The 24,509-nt window shown below is 45.5% G+C and overlaps 1 protein-coding gene across 1 annotated transcript; it reads right to left on the minus strand.

Moving 5' to 3' along the window:
• Window positions 1-12,985: 12,985 nt before the first annotated feature.
• nod1 (nucleotide-binding oligomerization domain containing 1) lies at window positions 12,986-24,293 on the minus strand. Its single transcript, XM_063199295.1, has 14 exons — window positions 23,968-24,293; window positions 23,353-23,567; window positions 22,871-23,045; window positions 20,020-20,633; window positions 18,745-19,088; window positions 17,376-18,230; window positions 17,045-17,128; window positions 16,842-16,925; window positions 16,443-16,526; window positions 15,839-15,922; window positions 15,208-15,291; window positions 14,139-14,222; window positions 13,692-13,775; window positions 12,986-13,248 (listed from the first exon to the last, which is right to left on the minus strand). The coding sequence occupies exons 2-14, from the start codon at window positions 23,548-23,550 to the stop codon at window positions 13,176-13,178; spliced, it is 2,847 nt and encodes a 948-aa protein (XP_063055365.1). The 5' UTR covers window positions 23,551-23,567; window positions 23,968-24,293; the 3' UTR covers window positions 12,986-13,175.
• Window positions 24,294-24,509: the final 216 nt, after the last annotated feature.

The raw sequence follows: 24,509 nt of genomic DNA on the forward strand, positions 1-24,509 counted from the left end.
CAGTAACCTATCTTTGATTCCCAGGAGTTATGCAATCACCATGTGTGTGTGTGTGTGTATGATTTGTTTGTGTGTTTTTATAAATGTGGATATATGAATTCAGATATGTAACATCAACTGTTTCCTATAAGTCAACCTGATTTAGGCCTTAATTCAATGTACAGCTAATGTTTGTGAATGTCCGAATGTCCTTCGTCATCTGTTGCAATACTTCCGTGTGTGTGTGTGTTTGCGTTCATGCGTGCGTGTGTGCATGTGCATATGTGTATACATCATGCTCCTCTTAATGTTTCTAAGAAAAGGATCCTATTGTAAATCAACGCGGACTACACTTCACCAGGCTCTCAAGTCAACGTGATCAACGTGGCTGGTGCCCATTCCAGAGTGGCTGTGAGGTTTTGGGTTCAAGACAGAGTGTTAACAGTGTAGAAAGACCGGGTGTAAGCACTTGTCACTTATTAGTCACTGGTCAGATAGGGGCACTTTGCCTGTTTGCCAGCCACACACACACACACACACACACACACACACACACACACACACACACACACACACACACACACACACACACACAGTTAATGAATGATGATGTTTGCCCAAATACCAAGATGAGACAGAATGTTTGACACATATTCGCGCACACACACACTCACACACACACACACACACACACACACACACACACACACACACACACACACACACACACACTGATGAAAGGATGCAGTGTTTGCTAATAGGCCGTTTATGTGCGTGTATCAATTGAGGACTCTTGTGCAGTTGGTTACTGCGGCCAATAAGTTGTGAAGTCTGTGCTCTGACTACTGTAATGTCAATAGACGTGTTGTAATCTGCAATCAAAGTTACTTGAGATGAGCAAGGGGAACCACAGAAAATATTGTGTTTGTTGCCCGTTTTGCCTATTGCGTAAAAGGCCAGTATGAGGAATTTCTATTATAGCACTCAGTCACAGGAAGAAGAAGAACCCCCCAGTTCAAAAACGCTGTCACAGTTAGGATAGAGCTTTTATCCGTTATGAGTTTGAAACAGTAGGAGTTTCCTGTATACTGTATATGACGTATCAAAAGTTTGGGAAAACACATGGTTTACACAGAATTGCACAATTCCATATATGAAAATGATACAAGGAGGAACGAAATAACATTTATTTTAGATTTTTTTTTTTTTTACAACTGGTGGAGTACCTAAAATTAACATACACACACAGACGCACAGTCACACTCACACACACACACACACACACACACACACACACACACACACACACACACACACACACACACACACACACACACACACACACACACACACACACACACACACAGGACTGGACCCTGCTCCTACCGAGGGCTTAAACTTCATTGTGCCTCATGATGTTGGAACAGGTGTGCATAAAGCCACATAACGTGACGTGACATAACATGGAGATTGGAGGCTCACTTACAATGCCATTCTTGTGTGTCCTAATTGCAACTGTCCACCTTGTTCACACATGCCGCTGTGATTCTAGCATTTGAGCGCTCATTGGATTGCCGGTTGTGCAGTGAAGTCTACAGACTTCAATGGCGACCCTGAACCGGAACTAGCAGACTGGGAAATTCTGTGGAAGTACGAAATGGAAATAAATAGACATAATAAGATGGATAGCGTGTATTCATACTTTAAATCATTGCAAAGTAGCTGTTTTTTAAGATTCGCGTCATTTTCAACATGTGAAGGAATTTACAGGCATCAGATTTGACCACCACTTATTCTCAAACTAAAGTCTATGCTGACACCTGCTGCAATCAATAAATGTGAATGCAGTCAATGAACATTAATATACAGATATGCTTAGATAATTTAAATAATAAACACCTACTTTTTTAACAATGATTTCAAGGGTGAATACACTATGCTACTGTATATCCAGTGTGGGTGTCAGGACTGTTGAGGACCAGAGCTGAGCTTCATAACGACCCAGAGGACTGTGATATGCACACAATTCATTTATCGGTGTGCTATAGGGGCCCACAATGTCTACTGCACCCCCACTCATTCAATTCAGCAGAGGGGAATATTATCAAACAAATCAAAAGAATGTAAATGTCTCATTTTTTCAGTTTTAAATGTTTTTTTTTTGCCTTTATTTTCGACAGGACAGTGGAAATGAGTGGGGGGAGAGAGAGATGGGGAAGGATCAGCAAATGATCTGGGCCGGAATCAAACCTGGGTCACTGGCGTAGTAACCCAGTGCCCTACCGATAGGCCACAACAGGGCTTCCTTTTTTCATTTTCAGCCACACACAACCTGTCTGTCTCCTCTGTCATGTCTGCGTTTAGTGTTAAATATAATTTTTTAAAAATACGAATAACAGGGCTCATGTTTTCTGTCACAAGTTGTTTTTTTGACAGCTATTGCATCATATGCTGCTAAGTGTCATAATGTCAATTCCTCCCCTTCCATTTCATTGGTGAGCAAGTGCAAACGCTGAACTCTGATAGGTTGAAGCAACTATGGAAATGATGTAATGAGAGCTTTCGACTGAATAGAATGTGACCATCCCAATCAGTCTGGCCTCTAGGGGCCTGTGGATGTGTGTTGGCCGTGCACTTGTGTTTTGCAAGTGTGAAGTGATTATGCACCTCCGTGTTTGTTAACAAATGTTTCATTATTGAGTGAATGTGTGTGTTTGCGCTCCCGGATAGCAGAGGTGTTGCAACTAATTGCTGATAATCAGCCCAAAAATGTACTCTCTTTCTTTAGTGGTCATAAACACTGATGGGCTGCCTAGACTCATTAGCTACAATCCAGAGCCACATATTCAAGATGATCTGACTGTACCTGTCCAATTCAACCAGATAATTGGCTGGTTGAATGGTCACCTGAATTGGATTGGACAAGTAAAACCAGGTCACTTGAGATATGTTGCACTGGATTATAAACTAATGAATCAATGGTATGCATCACCGGTCATAAATATAACATACACCTGGGAGAGTAGAGAGCAACCATGTATTGTATGTTATGGCCTCCTCTTGGCACATGAGACTCAAAAAGTCATTACACAAAAATACACATTTCATTGTGCCGTCTTCATCCAGCTGCGCACGTATTGCATCTCTCAGTAGTAGAGAGCTGTGGTAACACATGAGGCGGAGGGGAATGCACAATCATATATGTTGACGTCCTGTCATGAATGTCACTGGTGTGTCTCGTCACTTTGAGGACTCCACTGGTGCCCAGTTGGCCCAGACATCACCAAATATGTGCACCAGGTCTGGTGAGGAGTGAGCGGCAACCATCGTCTGTTTCTTCTTGGCGTGGGATAGATGAAACGGTTGATACTATGGACATGTACCTATACATACACAAACCACAGCCTTGTCCTCTACCCTGCCCTGCCCCGCCCCCATCTCATTGATCACATGACTTGTCTTGCCCCATGGCCATCTCTAAGCCCTCATAAGGTGAATGCACCTTTGTTGGAAATGCAGAGGAAATGAGAAGCATATAAGAAGCATATCCATACTGGCTAAACCTTGCTTGTGTGTCTGTGTGTGTTTGTTTTATGGTCCTGCTGCTGTTTGTCTGTGAAAGACAGTGTCAGATCGGAGCCCAACTCGGTCCAAATCCCGGCGGGATTGGTGTGTCTACCTGCTCAGTGCATCACGTCAGAACATTGCCATGACCCCTTTCTTCTCCCCTCCCTTCCTCTTTCCGTATTGACTCACTCAAAGTGTATTGACTGACTGGAGTCAAGTGCAAGAGCATTTCTGGGGGTGAACTGCAAGGTGTGTTGCAAAGGTGTGATACAAAGACTTGAATGTGTAGCCACGGGAGCCTGAGGTGGAGAGTAAAGGGGCTTAAACTCCCAGATGCACTTACCCAGCCCTCAAGGTACACCACAGACATGCCAAGATGATCATGATTTCTGTTCTGTTTGTTGGTTCTTTTTTAATACTCAAGTTTTTGTCATAACATTCCATTTATGTATAAAATGATGTACAGATGTATGAAATTAAAAAGAGCAAAATCTTTTGAAGCACAATTTTTTTTGGGAATCTTTACAATTTACATTGTCTCTGCGTGGGTTTATTGTCGTAACTTTCACATTCATTTCTCGGACACTTTTGGTAGTTTGTAACAGGAAAATATGCAACTTTGCCAAAATGTGATGGCTGACCTAAAAACATAATAGAAAAAAATGTATAAAACATATTGAAAAATAATGTGCAAAACAACTAAGGAAACATTTCCTTCAGTAACAAAAGTAAAAACTGAAACAGCATTATAATCACCCATTCTTTGGCCAGTAACCCGTCATGTAATGTCCACTGTGCCAAGTGTGGGCCTGAGTCACCATCCTCTCCAAGGTTGCCAGATTGGGAGGATAAAAATACCTAGTGGGGTTTTTTCTGGTAAATTTATGGCCACAGAAATCAATAGAATTTTGTTCAAATTGGGCGAGATTTAGTTCTTCCAGGAGTGTTTCAGTATTTTTTGGACTGGAAATCACTTACATCTGGCAACCCTGACCATCTCTGTGCCAGCCCTTCTTTGCTATACGAGTTACATGCAGAATGTTCCCGTTTTTCTTTGTGCTGAGGCACAGTCGAATGAGTCAGGTTTTCAGTAAGTACCACAAGTCGTTTGCCAGCTTTTCCGTTAGCTGCAAACCATAAAACTTATTTTTCTGTATTTGAAAGTCTGAACGCCAGTTCTGCTATGTGCGTAGTATACCCTCTTCTCTGTTAACTGTGTGCCATGGGTAGTTTGCCAGCTAGCGCTGTAGCGGCGCTTACGGGCGGGCACTGAATAAGCCAAAGTTCAGGCGCCAGACAGGCCTTTAAATCCTGTCATTAAATTATAAGCTTCCGCCAGCAATAAAATAATAAGTCAAAATAAACGAACAACAAACCAAGGAGTCAAGCCAGCAACGTCTTTATCAAAACACAACACAAAATAGATTCTTAACAAAAAACACCACCAGCCGAGCCGGTTACCAACAATATAACAAACTTACAATAACAATCAATTCGCTCGTCAGCGAGACAAACCCCACAACGAAATATCAAAACTAGAACCAAAGTTATCAGTGTGTGTGTGTATGAAGGAGAAAAGAAAATGAGATCGGTGTTTGGATGTAGGGGAGTGCGTTATGTGCGTGTGTGCATGTGTGTGTGTCTAGGACAAAGCTCCTAGCAGAGCGCGCAGCGTGTGTGTGTCTGATGTGAAGCCCCTAGCAGAGCGCGCAGCGGCGGGAGGGGGTATGTGCGTGTGGTGGAGAAGCAGAGCGGCAGGAGGAGGTATGTGCGTGTGTGCATGTGTGTGTGACTGTAGGTGAAGCAGAGCGATTGTCCACTGCAGCGTGGGAGAGTTACTCAGAGCGCATGATACTCCAAACGCAAGGAAAGGATTCGGACTCACGTTTGGCTGGAGTGGCGGATATTGGGTCTGTTCGGGAGTCTTTGGGCAACAACAGACCCGGCCAACGACTTCCTTTCGGCGCTCAGATCGCCTTCCGAGTCTTCCCCAGTCTGTACTTCCTTTGTGGCAATTGGGTAGCACTTGCGCTAGTACTCGTATACTGTACGTTTGTGGCTTCGCTCTGGTGCTTCTGGTGCTTCTCTCTCCTCTCTCTGTCCTCGTGTCCTCTCTCCTCTGTGTCCTCTTCGAGAATGCTCAAAACTGGCATCTAACAAGCGGTGCCATCTTACGGCCACACCCCCCAATCAGATCTCGCTGCAGGTGCGTCTCATCTTCAGGTAGAACTGCTTCAGTGGCCTCAATTAGGTGTATGTGTGTTTGTGGGTGCAGTGTGCTACTGGGCATTGGAAACAATTAGTCTTGGAGACCATGGTGGAAGTGCATTCCGCCACACTCCCCCCTCCATGGGAAGACAACCCATGGTTGGCAAGAGATGTGGCTACGTGAAACCAAGGAAGTCGTCGTCACTGGACTCATCTTCAAAAACTTTTAAGAGGGCCTCTCTTTCCTGCCGTTCGACCTGTGCCGCTGTGGGAAAGCAAGGCTTCATGTTGCACACGTGCACATTGTGCCGATGTTCCCCTGTGTCCTCCCGGACTACCTCATAGTTGACAGGGCCTAGCTGCTGTAAGACTCTGTAAGGACCTTTCCATCTGGGCGCCAGCTTCGCAGAGAAGTGTTTGGCCTTGGACGACAGAACATGGTTGCGCACCCACACTCTGTCCTTAGGTACGTACTCAACATCTTCTCTGTTTTTGTTGTAGTTCCTAAGTTGTCTGGCTTTTGCCTTCTTGCTACTAATGTGTGCTTTCTTTTGCAGGTCTGCCAAGTGGTGCACAACATTGTATCCGGCGTCATCAGGAGTGAGGTTCTGTCCTCTGAGGAGGTTGTCCATGGGACTACGCAGTTTCCTTCCCAGGTGTAACTCGGCAGGAGTAATTCCGGTGGTCTCATGGACAGCGGAGTTGAGGGCGAAACGGAGTTCAGGTAGGTATTGGTCCCATTTTTTGTGATTGTCTGTGACGTATGAGGCGATCATGGACTTCAGGTTTCGGTTGACCCTCTCGGTCAGATTTGTTTGTGGGTGGTAAGTGGTGGTAAGTTTGGGTGTGACTTTCCAGGTCTGGCAGAGTTCCTTGAACACGCTGGAGACGAACTGCGGCCCTCTGTCGGACAGGATGTGGTCAGGCACGCCCCAGCGGGTAAGTATTTCATCACGGACAATGCGGGCTACCACGGCAGCGGAGGCTGTGCGTAGTGGAAACAGCTCTACCCAGCGGGTGTAGTAGTCGACCAGGACCAGAAGGTGCTCATGTCGGCTTGAGCTGCGGGGTAGGGGCCCCATGAGGTCTACTCCCAGCATCTCGTTGGGGTAGCTTACGGCTGTCTGTTGAAGTTTACCGCTTTTCTTACGGCTTTCACCTTTGCGGGTCTGGCAGATGGTGCAGTTGCGGACATAATTGCGGATTCCGTCCCACATTTTTGGCCAGTAAGCCACATTGTGAATCCGTTTGTAGGTTTTAAACATGCCTTGATGGCCGCACCAGGGAGAGTCGTGGTATGTGGTGAGTAGTGACTGTACCAGTGATGCCGGTATCCAGACTCGGAAGTGGTGTTTGTCATCCTGTTGGATTTTCCTGTAGAGCATGTCATCCAGTATTGCATATTTTTCCTCAGTCTCCGCACTGCCTCTTGCCAGGTCTTTCATGACAGATTGTATCTGGGGATCCTTGTGTTGTTCTTCCCAGAGTGTGATTGAGGAGAATGGGTAATCCTGTGGCCCATCTTGGCTCACAGCCAGCAAACAGGACGGCCCCACAGAAGATCGAGAAAGGGCGTCTGGTGCCACATTCAGTTTTCCTTTCCTGTATTCGATGATGAAGTTGAACTTCTGGAGGCGGAGAGCCCAGCGAAGAAGACGACTAGAGGTCTTGGTACTGCTGAACACCCACTGCAAGGCAGCATGGTCGGTCACTACTGTGAAGGTTTTTGGCTCCAGGTAGTGCTGCCATTTCTCTAGGGCCCAGACCACCGCAAGGCATTCCTTCTCAGTAGCAGAGTAATTCTTTTCTGCCTTGTTAAGGCTTCTGCTTGCGAAAGCAATGACCTCTTCGTGTCCAATTCCTCTCCTTTGGGTCAGGATACCACCAAGCCCCAAGTCACTGGCATCAGTGTACACGAAGAATGGAAGGGTTAGGTCGGGATGACCAAGCACGGGAGGAGATGTAAGGTGATCTTTCAAGGTCTGGAAAGCATCTTCACACTTTTGATCCCATTCAAAGACACGACCTTTCTTCTTCAGAGAGTTGAGTGGTTCAGCAATCTGCGAGAAACCAGGTACAAAGCGGTGGTACCATCCTGCTAGCCCAAGGAACCGCTGCACCTCCTTGACTGATGTTGGAGCCGGGTAGGCCTTGATGGCTTCCACTTTTGCGGGGTCTGCAGTGATGCCCTGGGCAGATACGATGTGCCCCAAGTACTTGATTTCCCTCATGCAGAATTTGGATTTTTTCAGGTTCAGGGTAAGACCTGCTGTGTGAAGTTTTGTGAGTACGGCATTGAGGTCTTGGAAATGGCGTTCCACAGATGGTGAGTAAATCACAATGTCGTCAAGGTACACTAAACATATCTTTCCTTTCAGGTCAGCCAAGACCAAGTCCATTAGGCGTTGGAAGCTGGCTGGGGCGTTCTTTAAGCCGAAGGGCATGACTCTGAATTGGAAAGTGCCCATGTGGGTGATGAATGCCGTCTTTGCCACGCTTGCAGGGTCCATGGCGACCTGCCAGTAGCCACTGTTTAAGTCTAGCGTAGAGAAGATTGCGGAACCCGCAAGTGACTCAAGGAGTTCATTTATGTTTGGTATTGGGTAGGCATCAGTCTCTGTGACGGCATTGAGTTTTCTGTAATCGACACAGAACCTGAGCGTTCCACACTGTTTTGGGACAAGAACGACTGGTGAAGTCCACCCCGAATATGATGGCTCAATCACTCTTCCATCAAGCATCTCTTTCAGGTGCTGCTCTATGATCTGACGTTTCACAGCAGATTTCCTGTATGGTTTTTGCTTGATGGGTACTTCACTGGTGGTGTGGATTCTATGTTTCAGAACATCAGTCCGTCCTGGTTTAAGAGTGCACAGATCTGGCTTTGATTCCAGTAACTGTCTGAGACCAGCCTTCTCCCAGTTTTCCACCTCTGCGTTCTCAACTGCAAGATCTATGTAATCTTGAGCGGTCAGCTTCAACGGCTCTTCTGGTATGTAAGGAGGAGGTATGCAAGACATAAGAGTAGTCATGTGTGGTGTATTGTGTAGTGTGGTGTGTGCATCATTCTGTAGGAACAGGTATTTCTCGGGTCTCCCCTTGAAGCTATACTGATAGTCGGCTGCGTGGATTTGCAAGCCGCTGTGGACTAAGTAGTCAAGTCCAAGCACCACTTTGTAGGCCAGAGCTTTAGGGGGTAGGACTGCCACTTCGTAGGTGCATGCAACGTCACCTAGGTTGACGGTCACTTCGACTTTGCCCAGGGGTGTTTCACTCTCGCCGTTGGCCAAGAAGAGCGGTCCACTAATCCAAGGCTTCAAGTCTTCTTTTGGCCGTCTGAGAGCTTTCCAGACCAACTCATGGATGAGTGTGTAGCTGGCCCCTGTGTCAACGATAGCTCTGCCATTCCACGGTCCAACATTGATGGTGACTACCAGTTGTCGTGGGATAGTGAAGGAGCGTCCTGCCAGTACATTTTCTGTCTGTGAGACTGTGAGAGTGACGCTTCCACTGCCCAGCTGTGCTGGCTTGTGTGGTCGGGGATTGTTCTTTTGATGATGCTGTGTGTTTTGGCGGCCTCCAGAGGCTTGGTATTGTGGGCAAGAACCCGGGAGGTGTTGCCCTTTGCATCGCCAGCAGGTTATCAGTGTGTCAGTGTCAGTAGGTTTGGGAGTGTTTCCCCTCTGTGTGTTCTGTGTGTGCTTGTCTCGAGTGTTGTGTTGTGTCTCATACAGAGATTGTTGTTCTAGGTCTTTCTCCAGCTGATGACCTAGTCTGACCAGCTCTTCCACAGTCTGGGAACGACCGCGTAAGTAGGTAGCCAGCTGTGGTTTTATGTTCTTCAGAATCATTTTGACGATCTCTGGTTCGGTAATGGTAGGTTTCCACTGTTTACACAGGGCACGATATGAGAAAGAGAAGTCACGGATAGATTCATTCACTTTTTGTTTGCGGTTTCGCACACGGTCTGTGAGTTCCTCCTCATAGTCGTCAGACAAGAAAGCAGTTAGGAATTTTTTTTCGAATTGGGCCCATGTGAGGACCTCGGTCATAGCGATTTCCCACCAGTCTCTAGCTGTGCCATGGAGAGCGGTTCTGAAAGCTGCCAGAATCTCTGTGTCTGTCAGTGGGTGTATGGCCAGAAAGTCACGGCATTTGGAAAGGTAAAGAACAGGGTCTGGATCATCATTTGTTTTGCCAAAAGTGGGGAATGACAATTTCAGAACTTTCAGATGATCTGATTTGACTCCAGTAGGTGGAACGGTTGCCATGGATACAGGCAGTGAAGCTGGAGTGGCTGCAGCAGAAGTGTGAGCAGCTGACAGCTTGGCAAGTGGAGAAGCAGTCAAAACATGTTGCTCTAGCTTATTTTCAAGCTCCTGGATCTTGTTGGTAAGTATATTGTATTCTTTGGTGATGTGTGTAGGGAGATGTGCTAATGAAGTGCTCATTTGATTTGTAAGTCTTGCACAGGTGTCCACATTTTGTGAAAGGTGTTGGCAATCAGATTCAAAAGCTCTTCTCTGTGTCAAGATTTCCTGCTGTACCTCTGCTTGTAACTGTTCAACCATGAAGCGGATTTCAGAAAGGTGTGTAGCATTTTGATTTTTGATTTCCTCTGTGATCATGGTTTTAATGCCTTTTAGCACGTTATCCCATTCACTTTCCGTTTTTTGTTTACTTTCAGTAAGTGTTGCATTGACTTTTGAGAATTGCATTTGTGCATTGTCTGACATGTTCTGCAGTCTTCCTTCCAGGTGAAAACGACTCCTCATCACTTGTTTGGACAGTTCACTCATCTGAGATTCCTGGTGTTTCAACTTGTCAAAGAGCACAGCCCAGTGGTCGGGGGTTTGTAATGCCAGTGCCCCAAGGGTTCGGGCTGGCGTAGGAAGGTTCAATGGCAAGTCTTGCTGGAGTGAGGTATTGGAAGACCATAAGGAAGAGTGTTTCAAGTCAGCATCCAATGGAGAGCCAGTTGCGGCCTGTGTATGGTCTGTATGAACAGCTGGGAGTGCATCTGTGAACAGATTGGGCGGCCCAGTGGCCAGCACAGGGGATGCTGTAGTCACAGCAGGTAGTGGGTCTCCAGCAACAGTGGTACTAGACAGCTGTAATTGCACTTGGTGTGTAACTTGAGGGGTTTGTATGTCCGGGGGTGACGCCAGTTGTGCTGGTAGAGTAACTTCAGGTTGGTTCTCCTGTTCTGCCATTTCCAAGTTCTCTGGTTCTGACATTGTTACTGTATATTTTGCACCATGCGCTTCAAGTTTGGTTGTGTGTTATGAAATGTTGTGTTAATAAAGAGGAATGTTGTGTGCAAAATGTTTGTGTCAGGTGCTTGTGTGTGTGTAGTGAAAAAAGTACCCAATGAAAATCAACAACCCTCAAAAAGGCAGTTAAACACGATAAGCAAAAGCTTAAGCAACAGGCACAAGATAAGTGAGTTCAACAAGAATGAGAAAATTCAAGAGTGTGGCAACAATAAGTCAACACAGACCTGACTATGAATTTCAGCACATCAATAAACAGTGTGAATACATAGCATTGCAACACATCAAAATAGCATAGCAGCACAGCATGAATGAACAATTCAACACAGCATAGCAGCATAGCAGAGGATGCACAGCTCAATTTCAACAGTATTTTTTTTTCCTTTTTTGTCCACAAGTGCCCGCACTAGTCAAGCAACGTCCAGAGCACAAAGTTCCTTCATATGAATGTAAATGACGCAAATGTGTGCACGCGCTCATGTGTGTACGAATGTATGTGTTTTGTGAGTGTGTGCAGATGCTCGCACCAAGCGAGATGAGGAAAAGTTCAGTTCGTGAGATCAGTCCCTTTATAGAGTAAATCACAAGTGTCCCTGTTCAGGCGCCATTCTGTAGCGGCGCTTACGGGCGGGCACTGAATAAGCCAAAGTTCAGGCGCCAGACAGGCCTTTAAATCCTGTCATTAAATTATAAGCTTCCGCCAGCAATAAAATAATAAGTCAAAATAAACGAACAACAAACCAAGGAGTCAAGCCAGCAACGTCTTTATCAAAACACAACACAAAATAGATTCTTAACAAAAAACACCACCAGCCGAGCCGGTTACCAACAATATAACAAACTTACAATAACAATCAACTCGCTCGTCAGCGAGACAAACCCCACAACGAAATATCAAAACTAGAACCAAAGTTATCAGTGTGTGTGTGTATGAAGGAGAAAAGAAAAGGAGATCAGTGTTTGGATGTAGGGGAGTGCGTTATGTGCGTGTGTGCATGTGTGTGTGTCTAGGACAAAGCTCCTAGCAGAGCGCGCAGCGTGTGTGTGTCTGATGTGAAGCCCCTAGCAGAGCGCGCAGCGGCGGGAGGGGGTATGTGCGTGTGGTGGAGAAGCAGAGCGGCAGGAGGAGGTATGTGCGTGTGTGCATGTGTGTGTGATTGTAGGTGAAGCAGAGCGATTGTCCACTGCAGCGTGGATGAGTTACTCAGAGCGCAATGATACTCCAAACGCAAGGAAAGGATTCAGACTCACGTTTGGCTGGAGTGGCGAATATTGGGTCTGTTGTTGCCCAAAGACTCCCGAACAGACCTAATATTCGCCACTCCAGCCAAACGTGAGTCTGAATCCTTTCCTTGCTGTTGGAGTATCATGCGCTCTGAGTAACTCTCCCACGCTGCGGTGGACAATCGCTCTGCTTCACCTACAATCACACACACATGCACACACGCACATACCTCCTCCTGCCGCTCTGCTTCTCCACCACACGCACATACCCCCTCCCGCCGCTGCGCGCTCTGCTAGGGGCTTCACCTCAGACACACACACACGCTGCGCGCTCTGCTAGGAGCTTCGTCCTAGTCACACACACATGCACACACGCACATAACGCACTCCCCTACATCCAAACACTGATATCCTTTTTCTTTTCTCCTTCATACACACACTGACAACTTTTGTTTGAGTTTCTGGGGCTTCTGGGTCTCGCTGACGAGCGAGTTGATGTATGTTTTGATGTTGTTGGTAACCGGCTCGGCTGGCGGTGTTTTTTGTTAAGAAGCTGTTTTTTGATTGACGTGGTAAAGATAAAGACGTGTTGGTTTGAATCCTTGGTTGTTGTTCGTTTATTTTGTCTTATTATTTTATTGCTGGCGGAAGCTTATAATTTAATGACAGGATTTAAAGGCCTGTCTGGCGCCTGAACTTTGGCTTATTCAGTGCCCGCCCGTAAGCGCCGCTACAGCGCAAGGCCTCTGCCAGCTTCTACGAATTCCAATTGTAAGCTGCCCTCCCTTCTGCCAGCAGTAAGCCACATCCTTGCTGTCTGTAGCCTCTGAGATCTTCTGCAGGCTGTTATGTCACCTGTTCAGGTCATTTGCTGGCACTGTAGAGAGTTGTGTGCCACCGTGTGTAATCAGTCTGGCTTTGTCCTCAGTGAAAGCGGAGCCTTGGTTCAGCCTGAAACTGCTTCTCTTCCTCCTCGGAGACCAGGTTTCCCGTCAGGCTGTGGGCAAGGGAGAGGAAGCAGGTAGAGAAGGCCACCGTTAGTTATAGCCCACATCCATCTTACGCACCTTTGGTTACACGCATGGCTACAGTCAAGAGGAAGCCATGATAAGTATTCATTTGTGTAACCCTATACACAGTTGTTTCAAAGGCTTCAATTTGAGGATCGCCTAGTTCACGCAGAGATTAGTAATCTACATAACGGCATACTGTACAGACTTAAATTAAATGTTCAGTTCGATAGGTTGAACAGCATTTGTATTTATTTACAGCTTCAAACTTCCGGTGTGTGACAGCACTATTAAAGTTACTCCATATTGCATTGTCACATACTGCACCCTATTTCATCCCAATTTAAAACAAAATCTGGCTGAACCTGACTCAGATTCTCCCAGACTGCCAGTACATGGCACAGTGACAATAACAGCAAGAGAGACTCACTTGATCTCTTTCAGGGTAGTGTTGTGTAACATGCCCTCCGCAAGTTCTTTGGCTCCATGCACACTGAACTGGTTGTCAATCAAACTGTAAGAAAAAATCAAAATATGAAATAAATCAGAGGGCTTGTCATTTCTTGTGTATTTAAAACAGTAATGGTAATGGTTCATGCTGTAGTAATTATATTGTACAGAGTGGTCATGTATCTGAGACACATTTTAAATTCACTATATATAGTAGGCTTATTTTCAAAAATTACAATATTTGATGTTAAGCTATTTGTTATTAAGCTGACAAGGACAGCACCAAGCGAAGGACAGATGGATAAAAGCATACACAATACTGTATTTTAAATAGGAACAAAGCCAAAACAATTTCACCCCAATTTCAGTAGTGTCAAGAGCTCAGCTGCCACTATAAAAATTTCAAAGTGGAACGGGCTCTTCTTACATGAGGTGCGTGAGTGCACTGTTCATCTTGACCGCCTCTGAGAGATCGGATGCAGCTTCATCAGAGATCTTGTTGCCAATCATCCTGGAGTCAACACAGAAACTAGACTCATAGTATCAATCTTTACATTACATTACACACTTAGTTCAAGTTGAAGGTAAAAAGCTTGCACATCCAGTCGTCTGACCTGGGAGCAGGACCAATAAATATCCAGATAAAAAAGAAGAGAAGTCCGCTACAACCAGGATTTCATGCTCCCAATTATTTTTTTATTTTTCCGTGACGTCTCAAAGGGTTCTTCTTTTTTATTACACACTTAGTTGACACTTTTACAGACACTAGGTATTTCTCAAAGTGTCCTAGCCTTACAAGGATGAGTAATGCCCATTTTTCGCAGATTTCACCAAAAAGTATCCAATAACTAGTTCTAAGTGTAATCAATAATTGGATACACCGGGCGCAAATGGGCGTGACTCGTCCTAGTAAGGCTAGGAAATACCCCCAGTGACTCAGTTATTTTGGTACAAAGCAACAGTTGAAGTTCCTAGAGCAATGTGGGGTCAGGCCGGTGCCTTTCTCAAGGGCACGGCAACCACGGATGAGGGAGTAGGGAGAACCCACACTTTCTTCTCACAGGTAAGTGGTGGGATTTGAACCTACAGTACATCCCTTCACTACTACAGCGACTACAGTCAACTCCATAGCCATTGCAGTATGCTGCCCCCCATGTTCTGCTCAGTTACATGCTCATAAGGAGACTGTGCAACAAGGAGAGATTCTAGCATAAACACTGGTGCACTAAATACTGTAGTATATCACTACAACATAAAGATGTGCACAAGCATCCAGATGGATCAGGACAACATGCACAACAGTTAAAAGACAGCCTGCAGACAGCCTGCATTGCACAGTGAAAACACGTCAGTCAGATGGAACATTTGCAAGTAGATTGTTCATTATTGTCTGTATGTGATATACAGCACTGGTCTTGCCTGGAGAATAGTTCCCGTAGTTCGAAAGTGTCCTACTGCAAGATGAAAAAAAACACATATGCTTCAACTGCACATACCAAAAGATGTGAAGGCTTGAGTTGCTCTTCAGTGCTTCAGCGATGTACCGCCCCCCTTCCGAGGTAATCTCATTGGCCGAGAGACTGTGGGGAAGAGATCAATCAAATACACATGACTGATTCTGGCTCATGCTAGTAGTTGTTGGTTGGGTAGTTTTAGATGATTTCAGTCGTGGTCACGCGCAAACCCTGTGGTTGGCCTTATCTTCCTTAAACTATGTTTCTGGGCAAACAGGGTAGGGCAGCGAGCAGAACAGGACTCCACACTAGTACAGTACAATGCTGTGGTGAATTTCTCGAAACCAAAGTTGCTTACTACATTACCTACTTCGTTGCTGTCAATGCATTTTCCCATTGGCAACTACCGAAGTTGCTAACAGGCAAACAACTTCCCTTTTGAGAAACTCACCCCTGTGCACCATTAACTCCATGAGAAAATGGCATGATGACAAGATGTGCAGAAAACCGAAATCATGTAATTAAATGGTTTGATTTTTGCGTGTGATAATGCCCATGCATTCACAGTATTGCTTTTGGAGAAGGCTGGAACATATTCAAACCCAAGCTTTGCATTTTGTTCATTGAAAAAAAAAAACAGAGGGAGAGAGAAAGAGAAAGAGAGAAAGATCACCTGAGGTTTGTCAGGCTTGTATTTTCCTTCATAGCCTCAGCAAAAGCTTCTGCTCCCTTATCTCCAATCGTGTTCCCCCACATACTGAAAAAGTAACGCATACAGACACAGATCAAGATCAGTTCATTCAAGCGTTTGTCAAATTGCATAACCATGAACATGTACAAAATTCTACACATAATACAAAGAACTGCACTTATCCTCATTGGCCACCTTTCCACATCCTCATCTTTAATAAAAAATATATATATATTCTTTTGAGCTTTTTATGCCTTTATTTGACATGACAGTGAAGGTAATGACAGGAAGCAAGTGGGGAGAGAGACAGGGAAGGGTCGTTAAAGGACCTGGGTCGGGAATCGAACCCGGGTCGGCCGCATAGCAGATGAGTGCCCTACCATTTTGCGCCACGGTAGGGCCTGCATCCTTTTCTTAACGCAAAAAACAAAAGCTCATACATGAATTCGAAGGGGAAACCCCTATTCCACTCATAGTATTAAAGGTTTCTGTTCATGTTTTGCGTGTGAGCGCGCAAAAGATGAAAGGAAAGTCACACAAGATACAAGATATAGTACAAGGGCTTTACCGTAATAAACTCACTCACCCTACATCAAAGATAGACTTGCTCTTCTTTATTCCTGACGCCAGGTACTGACCACCAACACTTGTAATTTTATTCAGGCCCAATCTAAATATGACAAACATGACATGAAAGAACATGATGAAGGTGTAACAAAATAAGCTTCACTGAAAAAGCTAATGGTGTTACTATACCAATATATGAACCCATTAAGACATGGCTATTTGCTGTTGGCGATGACCAAGTTGTATTGAATTATTAAATACTCTGTGTACAATCGTAATAGTAGTGTAGTATTATGGTAGGTAATTTTTTCAAGGAATATTAGAGTGCTCCACTGGCGGAACAGTGCACATTATGAGGCTATAAAGTCAGTAAAATACAAATAACTTAGTACAAATATTACTGTACTGAGGAGCATACTTCAAAGTGTGGAGCCGAGGACACTCCTCAATGAGCTGCCCAATCAGTTTGGCACCGGCATCAGTGATCTGGTTTTTGTATAGTCTGTCCATGATAAAAGAATAAAACGTCAGAAATTAGTATCTATGTTGGTTTAGATAATACATAGCAAATTATTACTATTAAGAAATGTAGAACACAGTTTTACACAGTTGGACACCCACCCCAGAATTCTGACAACTTTGTAGCGAATCAGTTCCTCTGCCAGGACCTCAATACTGCTGTCTGTAATCTGATTGACACACAACCTGCAATAGAAAACTTGAGTCTGAATCAATTACATTATTGAACCAGTCCTTTTTGATATTTGTAAAAATAACAACAACAGCGAATATAATAATCCCCTTGAAGACGGAATTAACCATACCTGGTATGTTTTAATGTTATATGTCTTGGACATGACTCCCACCATTATATGTAACATGCAAGACACTGAACCACTTCAGCATTTAACAGACGGAGTATCTTATGACCACTTGTTCAGTTTTGTCTCACCTCACCACCGTCATCTTGCTGAAGCAAGGCCTGAGCTGCTTCACCCCGTAGTCGCTGATGTTGTTGTTGTCCATGTCCACCCCGAGCCTCTTGCGGTAGTGGTGCAGCACAAAGTTTATGGCGCTGCAGTCGGCCGAGAAGATATTGCAGAAGGCCAGCTTCAGGTAGTCTGCCGAGATCCCCCTGGCCGTCAGCCTGGCCACCTCCTCGCTGTTGGTCTCGAAGATGCAGCGCGCCATCCACACGAAGTTGGACATGGCGTGCACCTTGGTGCCCTCGAACTCCGTCTTGTAGCGCGGAAGGCCTCGCAGGTGCAGCTTGACACTGCTGGACAGGTAGGACTTGAGCAGGGACTGCTTCTTCTTCAGCAACAGCGGAGGCACCAGGTGCTCCATCAGCGCCCTGTTGGGTTTGGAGAGGAGCCCGCACAGGAACAGGTTGATGAACTGCAGGTGCTCGTTGTTCTGGAAGGGATCCTTGTCCCGCGGGCGCGACCTTTCCAGACAAGACGCGCAGGGCAGCCGAGACCTCTGCCGCCGCCGGTACTCGCACTGGGAGAAGAACTTCAGGATCTCCGAGTCCGAGTCTGTATCCAGCACCAGGGCGAAGGCGGCCAGGAAGGCCTGCAGGGTGAGGTGGAGGAACTCGTAGGTGGCCGCGGTGCCGCAGCCGTCGTACTGGCTCACCGGCCTGACGTAGCCTATCTGCAGGTTGTCCTCCTCCAGCCCGCAAGACGTCACATCCTCCTGCCGGAACACGAAGCGGTTCTCCACCATGCCAAGCAGTGCCAGCCGGGCGTAGGCCGCCAACACCTGACTGCCCGCCTGGAAGGTGTCCGCAGTGCACCTGGTGCTCCTTTTTTTAGAATAGAATAGAATAGAATGCCTCAATTACCATTATAAAAGCAAATTGAGATTTTACATCTTTACCATAAAGTGCACAGTGCACACATACTGTAAATATAAAAAAAACCTTTGAAATTGAAACATACATATGTAAAATATAAACTAAGATAAAACTACAACTACTTCTTCAACTGCACAGAAAAAGTACCAGTGTTATTTTATCATTAGTTAACATGTCAGACAACATTTGGTCCCACTTGAAAATAGTGTTAATTTTACTCTTTGGTCAGTGTAACATTTTCAAAGTTGATTCTACTAAATTGTAAATATTAACACTGGAATGTGAAAAAATATGGTTCCTGGAGCAGAGTGGGCGGGTAATTTGTAGTTTGTAGAGGGACATTTTACACTGACTTTTGACTCCACTGTTAGAATTGTTTGACTCTGCACAGCGTTGTAAGTATTCTATTTGGAGTTATACAAGTTTACTCTGGAACATTAACACCTCATTCGTTACTGCATACTTTTTCAACAGGCCGGGCGTCGAGGAGCGGCTGAGGAAGACCTCGGACAGCAGGAGGAAGACGCTGGTGAGAGTGACGCAGGAGCCAGGCAGGTCCACGTCGCTGTAAACCGAGTGCAGGTGCTTGAAGCTCTTGAAGATGATCCAGCAGAATAGCGGGATGGAGCACAGGCTGCCCAGGTGGGGGCTGGCGTCCAGCTGCACCGTGACCAGGGACAGGTGCTCGCGGTCGGGGAAGTGCAGGGCCGTATACCTACGCAGGTGCTCTGGGGAGAAGCCCTTGAGGATCACCCGCTTCCGGACGACTCTGTTCTGGACCTCGGTTCCGGTGCGGGCCGTCAACACCTAGATACCAGGATATTTATTCATCATACTTTGTACAATAAGATATGATAAAATAAGATATGATATACTATATTTGTCATATGTCATATCATATGTTTATTGAGATAGAGTGGAGTTGAACATGCAGAAGGTACTGGCAAGACAGTGATTGTGCATGTAGTGTTTGTGTGGAAAATTGTCTAACAGACATATGGAACGGACATTCTGATTCCCAAAAAGCACAAACACGTCAATCAGTTCAAGATAAGGCGAGGGGAACCAACACTAGCATGGCACTCTGCCTGAAAATACTATGTGTGTCTTGTGTGAGTGGGAAAGTATCTGCACGTATAGGAGTGTAATGCAAAGCTGTACGAAATAAAAGTAGAAGTAAATTCAGGATGTTGGCTAAATAAGTAAAGTGCAACACTAGTACATGATATTACATAGTTGTTACATCAGTTATTCCCCTGTACCTAATGAGGGTTTTTCACTTTTCTCTTACTTCTACTTCCACTTCATACACGTCTGGTGCAGCGTGCAGGGCTTGACATTAACTTTTCCACCCACCGGCCACTGTGGCTAGTGGTTTTCCCGAGTCACTAGTCATTCAGGTATTCCACTAGCCACAGATTTTACATTGCTTTTTTTTCTTCATCATGATGGTGTACATCTAACCTAAAAAGATGAGACGCCAAAGCCAGATGAGTGTATAGCTTTCTACATGGAAGTATATCAAGCAAATGGAAAATGAATTACTGAGTTTTTTGTCTCGAACTTAAATACAAACAATTGATACACAAGGGGCAAATAGAATATACAAGTAGGCTACTATGAAGCATATGTCATACCAAGGAATAAACTGCCAGCCAAATTGGCTAGTGACACTGAAAGTATTACTAGCCAAAGCTAAGTTTCACCAGCATTTGGCCGGTTGGCAGGTGGTGTCTACCTTGAGCGAGCCCTTGAGCAGTTTCCCACACAGAAGGTTCATGAGGACCAGCAGCGGATGGGTCCTCTCCTCAGGTGACACCACCTCGGGCAGGTTGGAGAGGTCATACTCGCTGTGGATCTCGTCGTAGCCGTCGAACGTGAATATGACGGTCTCGGGAAACCTCAGGATGTAGCTGAACACCTCGTTGTCCGGGTCCAGGTCCGGGTAGCAGTTGTGCTTGAAGATCAGATCCTTGAGCGAGATCTCGTCCGTCTCCTTGAAGGCGCTGAACATGCGGCAGCGGAACTTGAAGAAGAACTTGGCGCGGGTGTTGAGCAGCTCCCGTTTGGACCACAGGTTCTGGAGCTTCTGCAGCATGATGGACTTGCCAACACCCGCGTCGCCGCTCACGAAGATGGTCTCGGCATCCCGGTTGAAGACCCCGGCGTCGTCGCCGATGAGCTCGTCCAGGCTGGAGAGGTAGCCCAGGCTCTCGTTGCTGCCGTTGAGGATCTCCATCTGCGTGTCCGTGTACAGCTCCTCCAGACGCGTCTCCTCCCGCCGGGAGTAGGAGGTGATGAAGCATGTGTCGCGACCCAGGTCCTGACGCAGCTTTTCACAGTATTTGCTGACTGAAATGAAGACATGACGGAGGCATGTCAGTGTTTCAGAGTAAACATGCGTAAAAATCCAGAGTATTTACAGCATTTCAGTCAGTTTCAACTCTACAGCTCTCAATGTTTACACAATATTGAGTGAAATTAACACTGAAAATGTTACAGACCAGAGTAAAATGGGACCAATGGTTATATGAATGGGGTTCATTTCAACTTTTTAAAGGGGTATGCCACTATTTTGGGGCTTAATACAGTTAAAATCGTTGGCTGGGGTTTATAAAGGTGGAAAAGTGTCTTATTTTTCATGTAAGCCGTTGTCTTGCTGCAAGACAAGTTAAAAGAGGGAATATGTCGCTAAGCTAGTGAAAGTCAATGTATCCATGTAGCATTGTAGCATGCTACACGGATACATTGACTTTCACTAGCTTAGCGACATACTCCCTCTTTTAACTTGTCTTCAAAAAAGACAACGGCTTACATGAAAAATGAGACACTTTACCACCTTTATAAACCCCAGCCAACGATTTGAACTGTATTAAGCCCCAAAATAGTGGCATACCCCTTTAAGAGTTATATTAACACTGGTATTTTTTTTACTGTGTGAAGGTTATTAAGTGTGTGCTTGTTTCTGAATAAGTCATGTGCCTTCTTCAGCGCTCCCTGTGCTCAACATCCACTAGAGATAGCTATAATATACAATAATTAATGTGTATGTATACATAAAGCAAGAACCATTTATGTGCAATTTCAATTAATGTCCAATATGCTATACCACTCTTAATACTCCTTTTAATTATATTGTCTTTTGTCTGTTTTACTTAACCCTGTACATTTCTTAACTACACACTACTACTTGTTATTCTATGTTGGAAATAGATTGCATACATGTTGCAATGATGAGTGTCAGTTTTGCGTTACAATTGCACACCGGACCCCAGGGCAAAACACTGATAGCTGTCCTCCCAAACAGCCTGCCAAGGTCACATTACCGCAGAGATACACCAGCGGGGAAGGCAAAGCATTCAAGCATTCCCATTGGCTGTGGCCACTGACCTCTATACAGTCATTGGATGTCGCGGCTTGTCGCCGAACCGCGTCATAGAAAGTTGAAAAGATTTCAACTTCAAATTGTCGCGCTCGTCGCGCAAATCGCTCTAGTCTCCAGAATCGCTTTTGTCTCTCGACTCAATACAAAGTCAATTACTTCCGTCGCTCGACTCGCTCAGATCGCCGCTGGTGTATCCGCAGAGATACACCAGCGGCGACGCGATTCAAGCGACAGAGTGTAGCAGCAAGCGATACGAGAGATTGAGGAGACTAGAGTATGTCCGTACAGGCAGAAGGCAAAGCATTCAAGCATTCCCATTGGCTGTGGTCACTGACCTCTATACAGTCATTGGCTGTCGCGGCTTGTCGCCGAACCGCGTCATAGAAAGTTGAAAAGATTTCAACTTCAAACCGCGCAAATCGCTCTAGTCTCCAGAATCTCCAGTCTCTCGACTCAATACAAAGTCAATTACTTCCGTCGCGCGACTCGCTCAGATCGCCGCTGGTGTATTTCTGCGGTTACTCTGCGGTTAGGGTCCCCAATTAGAGTTGTGTCGTTCATGAACGAGCCGGTTCTTTTGAACGGCTCCCAGAAGTGAATGATGGGAACCGGGTCACAGCTGGGGGAGCCACTCTGCCGCATTTTCGTTCATTTTTCATTAATTTTAAGCACGTGACCTCGACGTGAGTAATTAAATTTGGGAAAAAACACAATGGTTTGCCTTAAAGAGTGGCAAAAACAGTCTTTAGAAGCAGGAGAATAATCAGTTGTTGTTTTGACAAAATTACCCAGAGGTGGAGTCAAAATATTACATTCTAAACACTGAATAAATAATTTTAAAAAGAGCCAAAAGAGCCAGTTTTTTGAACGGCTCTTTGAAACGAACGAGCCACTAAGATCCGGATCCCATAAAAGAGCCATAAATCCCATCTCTATCCCCAATGTAGGAAGGCCCTGTGACCCAGGCACATGCCCTGCTTGACTTCAACCATACCCCCACATCCCCCCGCCCCCAAAACACACACACACACACACAGAGAGAGAGAGAGAGAGAGACAGCCAGGTACTGTGTATAGCCTAGAGGCAGCAGTGATAAAAGGCCCTCTTTTCTATTCCATTCAAGCGCTGTTCCAGAAGACAGAATACATGAATTTGTGTCGGTCATGCCAACACTCTGAAGGCCCCAAGTGCCCATTTTACTTACTTGGGTCTGTGTTGACCACCGGTATTTGCTGGACAAACTCTGAAGGTTTGTAATCGATGTCCTTGAACCAAGGGCGAAGGTCAATGAAGGCATCGTAGGCTTCATGGAGAATGTAGATGAAATAGGTGGAGGCCTCCTCACCTTTGCTCTGCACCAGTTCCAAAATTTGACGGACCTGCATAACAAAAAAGTCATGTTACAGTGCCATAATTGTTATTTACAAGGCAGCATGTCACATGCACTTGCACAAACCAGATCTGTGTGTGTGTGTGTGTGTGTGTGTGTGTGTGTGTGTGTGTGTGTGTGTGTGTGTGTGTGTGTGTGTGTGTGTGTGTGTGTGTTGGGGGGGGGGGGTATCCGTGTAATACACACCTAGCTATTAGGCCTACTGTAAGATTATGTTTTTCTACATTATGTTATATTATTCAACACTAGCTTGTACAAAACGTTAATGATGTCCCTCATAGATAGCCTAAACCTACCTGATCTGTTTTAGTGGTGCACCGCTGTATGATTTCAACATCCTCGTTGCAAACAAAGCCGCTGGCCAGGAGGTTGTCCAAGATGCACTGGGTATTCTTCACCTGTTCCACCAGAAGCTCGCGGTACAGGGTCAAGGTTTTCAGAGCTGACAGTCCCGCGGGAGAGCCCTGGTCAGATCCCTGCTGCTCAATCAACATTCTACCTTCTCCTCAACCTGGGGTGGTAGATCAAGAGGGTTTCACATTCAAGTGAAGGTAATGATACGTGTCTGTGTTTATTTTCAAGAGAAGAGGACTGATCGTCAAATGTGAATCACACATTTTGTTACTCCCAATCTCATGACTAAAGTAATGGGAGTGAGTGAATAGAGGAAGGAAGCGATGGAAGGGCTGTTGAGTTCACCATTGTAAATACGCTACCCACTGCAAACAAAGTAGACCCCGTGACTTCAGTCGATCTAGCATCTAAAATATTCGAGGAATGTCAGTGTTGAGACAAAGTAGAGCCTATGTCTGACTGTCACGTCATCCAATTCATAACACAACTTTACATCAACACCCGTGCTCCCTAAAGCACCACAAGCAGGCCTATCGATAAGCAGAGATTTGCCTCACCTCACATAAAGTCTCCGAAACCGAAAGTACTTATTTTGGCCATTCTGCTTCACATTAGGACTCCAGTAAAAGGCAAAAACTTTCATCTGTCAAGAAAAAGGTGATATCAGAGAGTCTCATCCAGTCTCTCTCACATTCTCCGAAAGCTCCCAAGAACCAGGGGATTAGAAGTAAAAAGTGACAGGGAAATGAAATATTGTGAAATTTCTGGGGGTTAGCTCATCCACCTTCAAAAGCCACGCCCACGTGGGAACAGATGCCTGGCTCCAGTATGCTCGCACAGCTAAAACTCGGTAGCGCACAGTTGGGTTGTGTCGTAGTAGTAGCGCTGTAGTAACACTGACGACTTGTATAATAAGTCAGTATAATTTACTATAAGTCAATGTCGTGCGACAATTATCCCACTCACCAGGCCAAATTTATCCCACTCTAGACTGTAAAATAATATTTCTACCACCACCACTGTTCTCACCTTCTCTAGTCCTAGGCCTATATGAAAAAAGCTACAAGCATTAAAATGCACGTTTTTTTCCTGCAGTTTG

This window comes from Engraulis encrasicolus, chromosome 5 (assembly GCF_034702125.1).
Source record: "Engraulis encrasicolus isolate BLACKSEA-1 chromosome 5, IST_EnEncr_1.0, whole genome shotgun sequence".
In the NCBI taxonomy this organism is placed as follows: domain Eukaryota; kingdom Metazoa; phylum Chordata; class Actinopteri; order Clupeiformes; family Engraulidae; genus Engraulis; species Engraulis encrasicolus.

Excerpts from the sequence above, each read along its gene's own strand:
- nod1 (XM_063199295.1), bottom strand. The coding sequence starts at position 23,550 with ATGTTGATTGAGCAGCAGGGATCTGACCAGGGCTCTCCCGCGGGACTG. Across the intron at positions 18,231-18,744 it reads ACGCCCGGCCTGTTGAAAAA|GAGCACCAGGTGCACTGCGG; the intron begins GTATGCAGTAAC and ends TTCTAAAAAAAG. Across the intron at positions 17,129-17,375 it reads AGCAAGATGACGGTGGTGAG|GTTGTGTGTCAATCAGATTA; the intron begins GTGAGACAAAAC and ends TTTCTATTGCAG.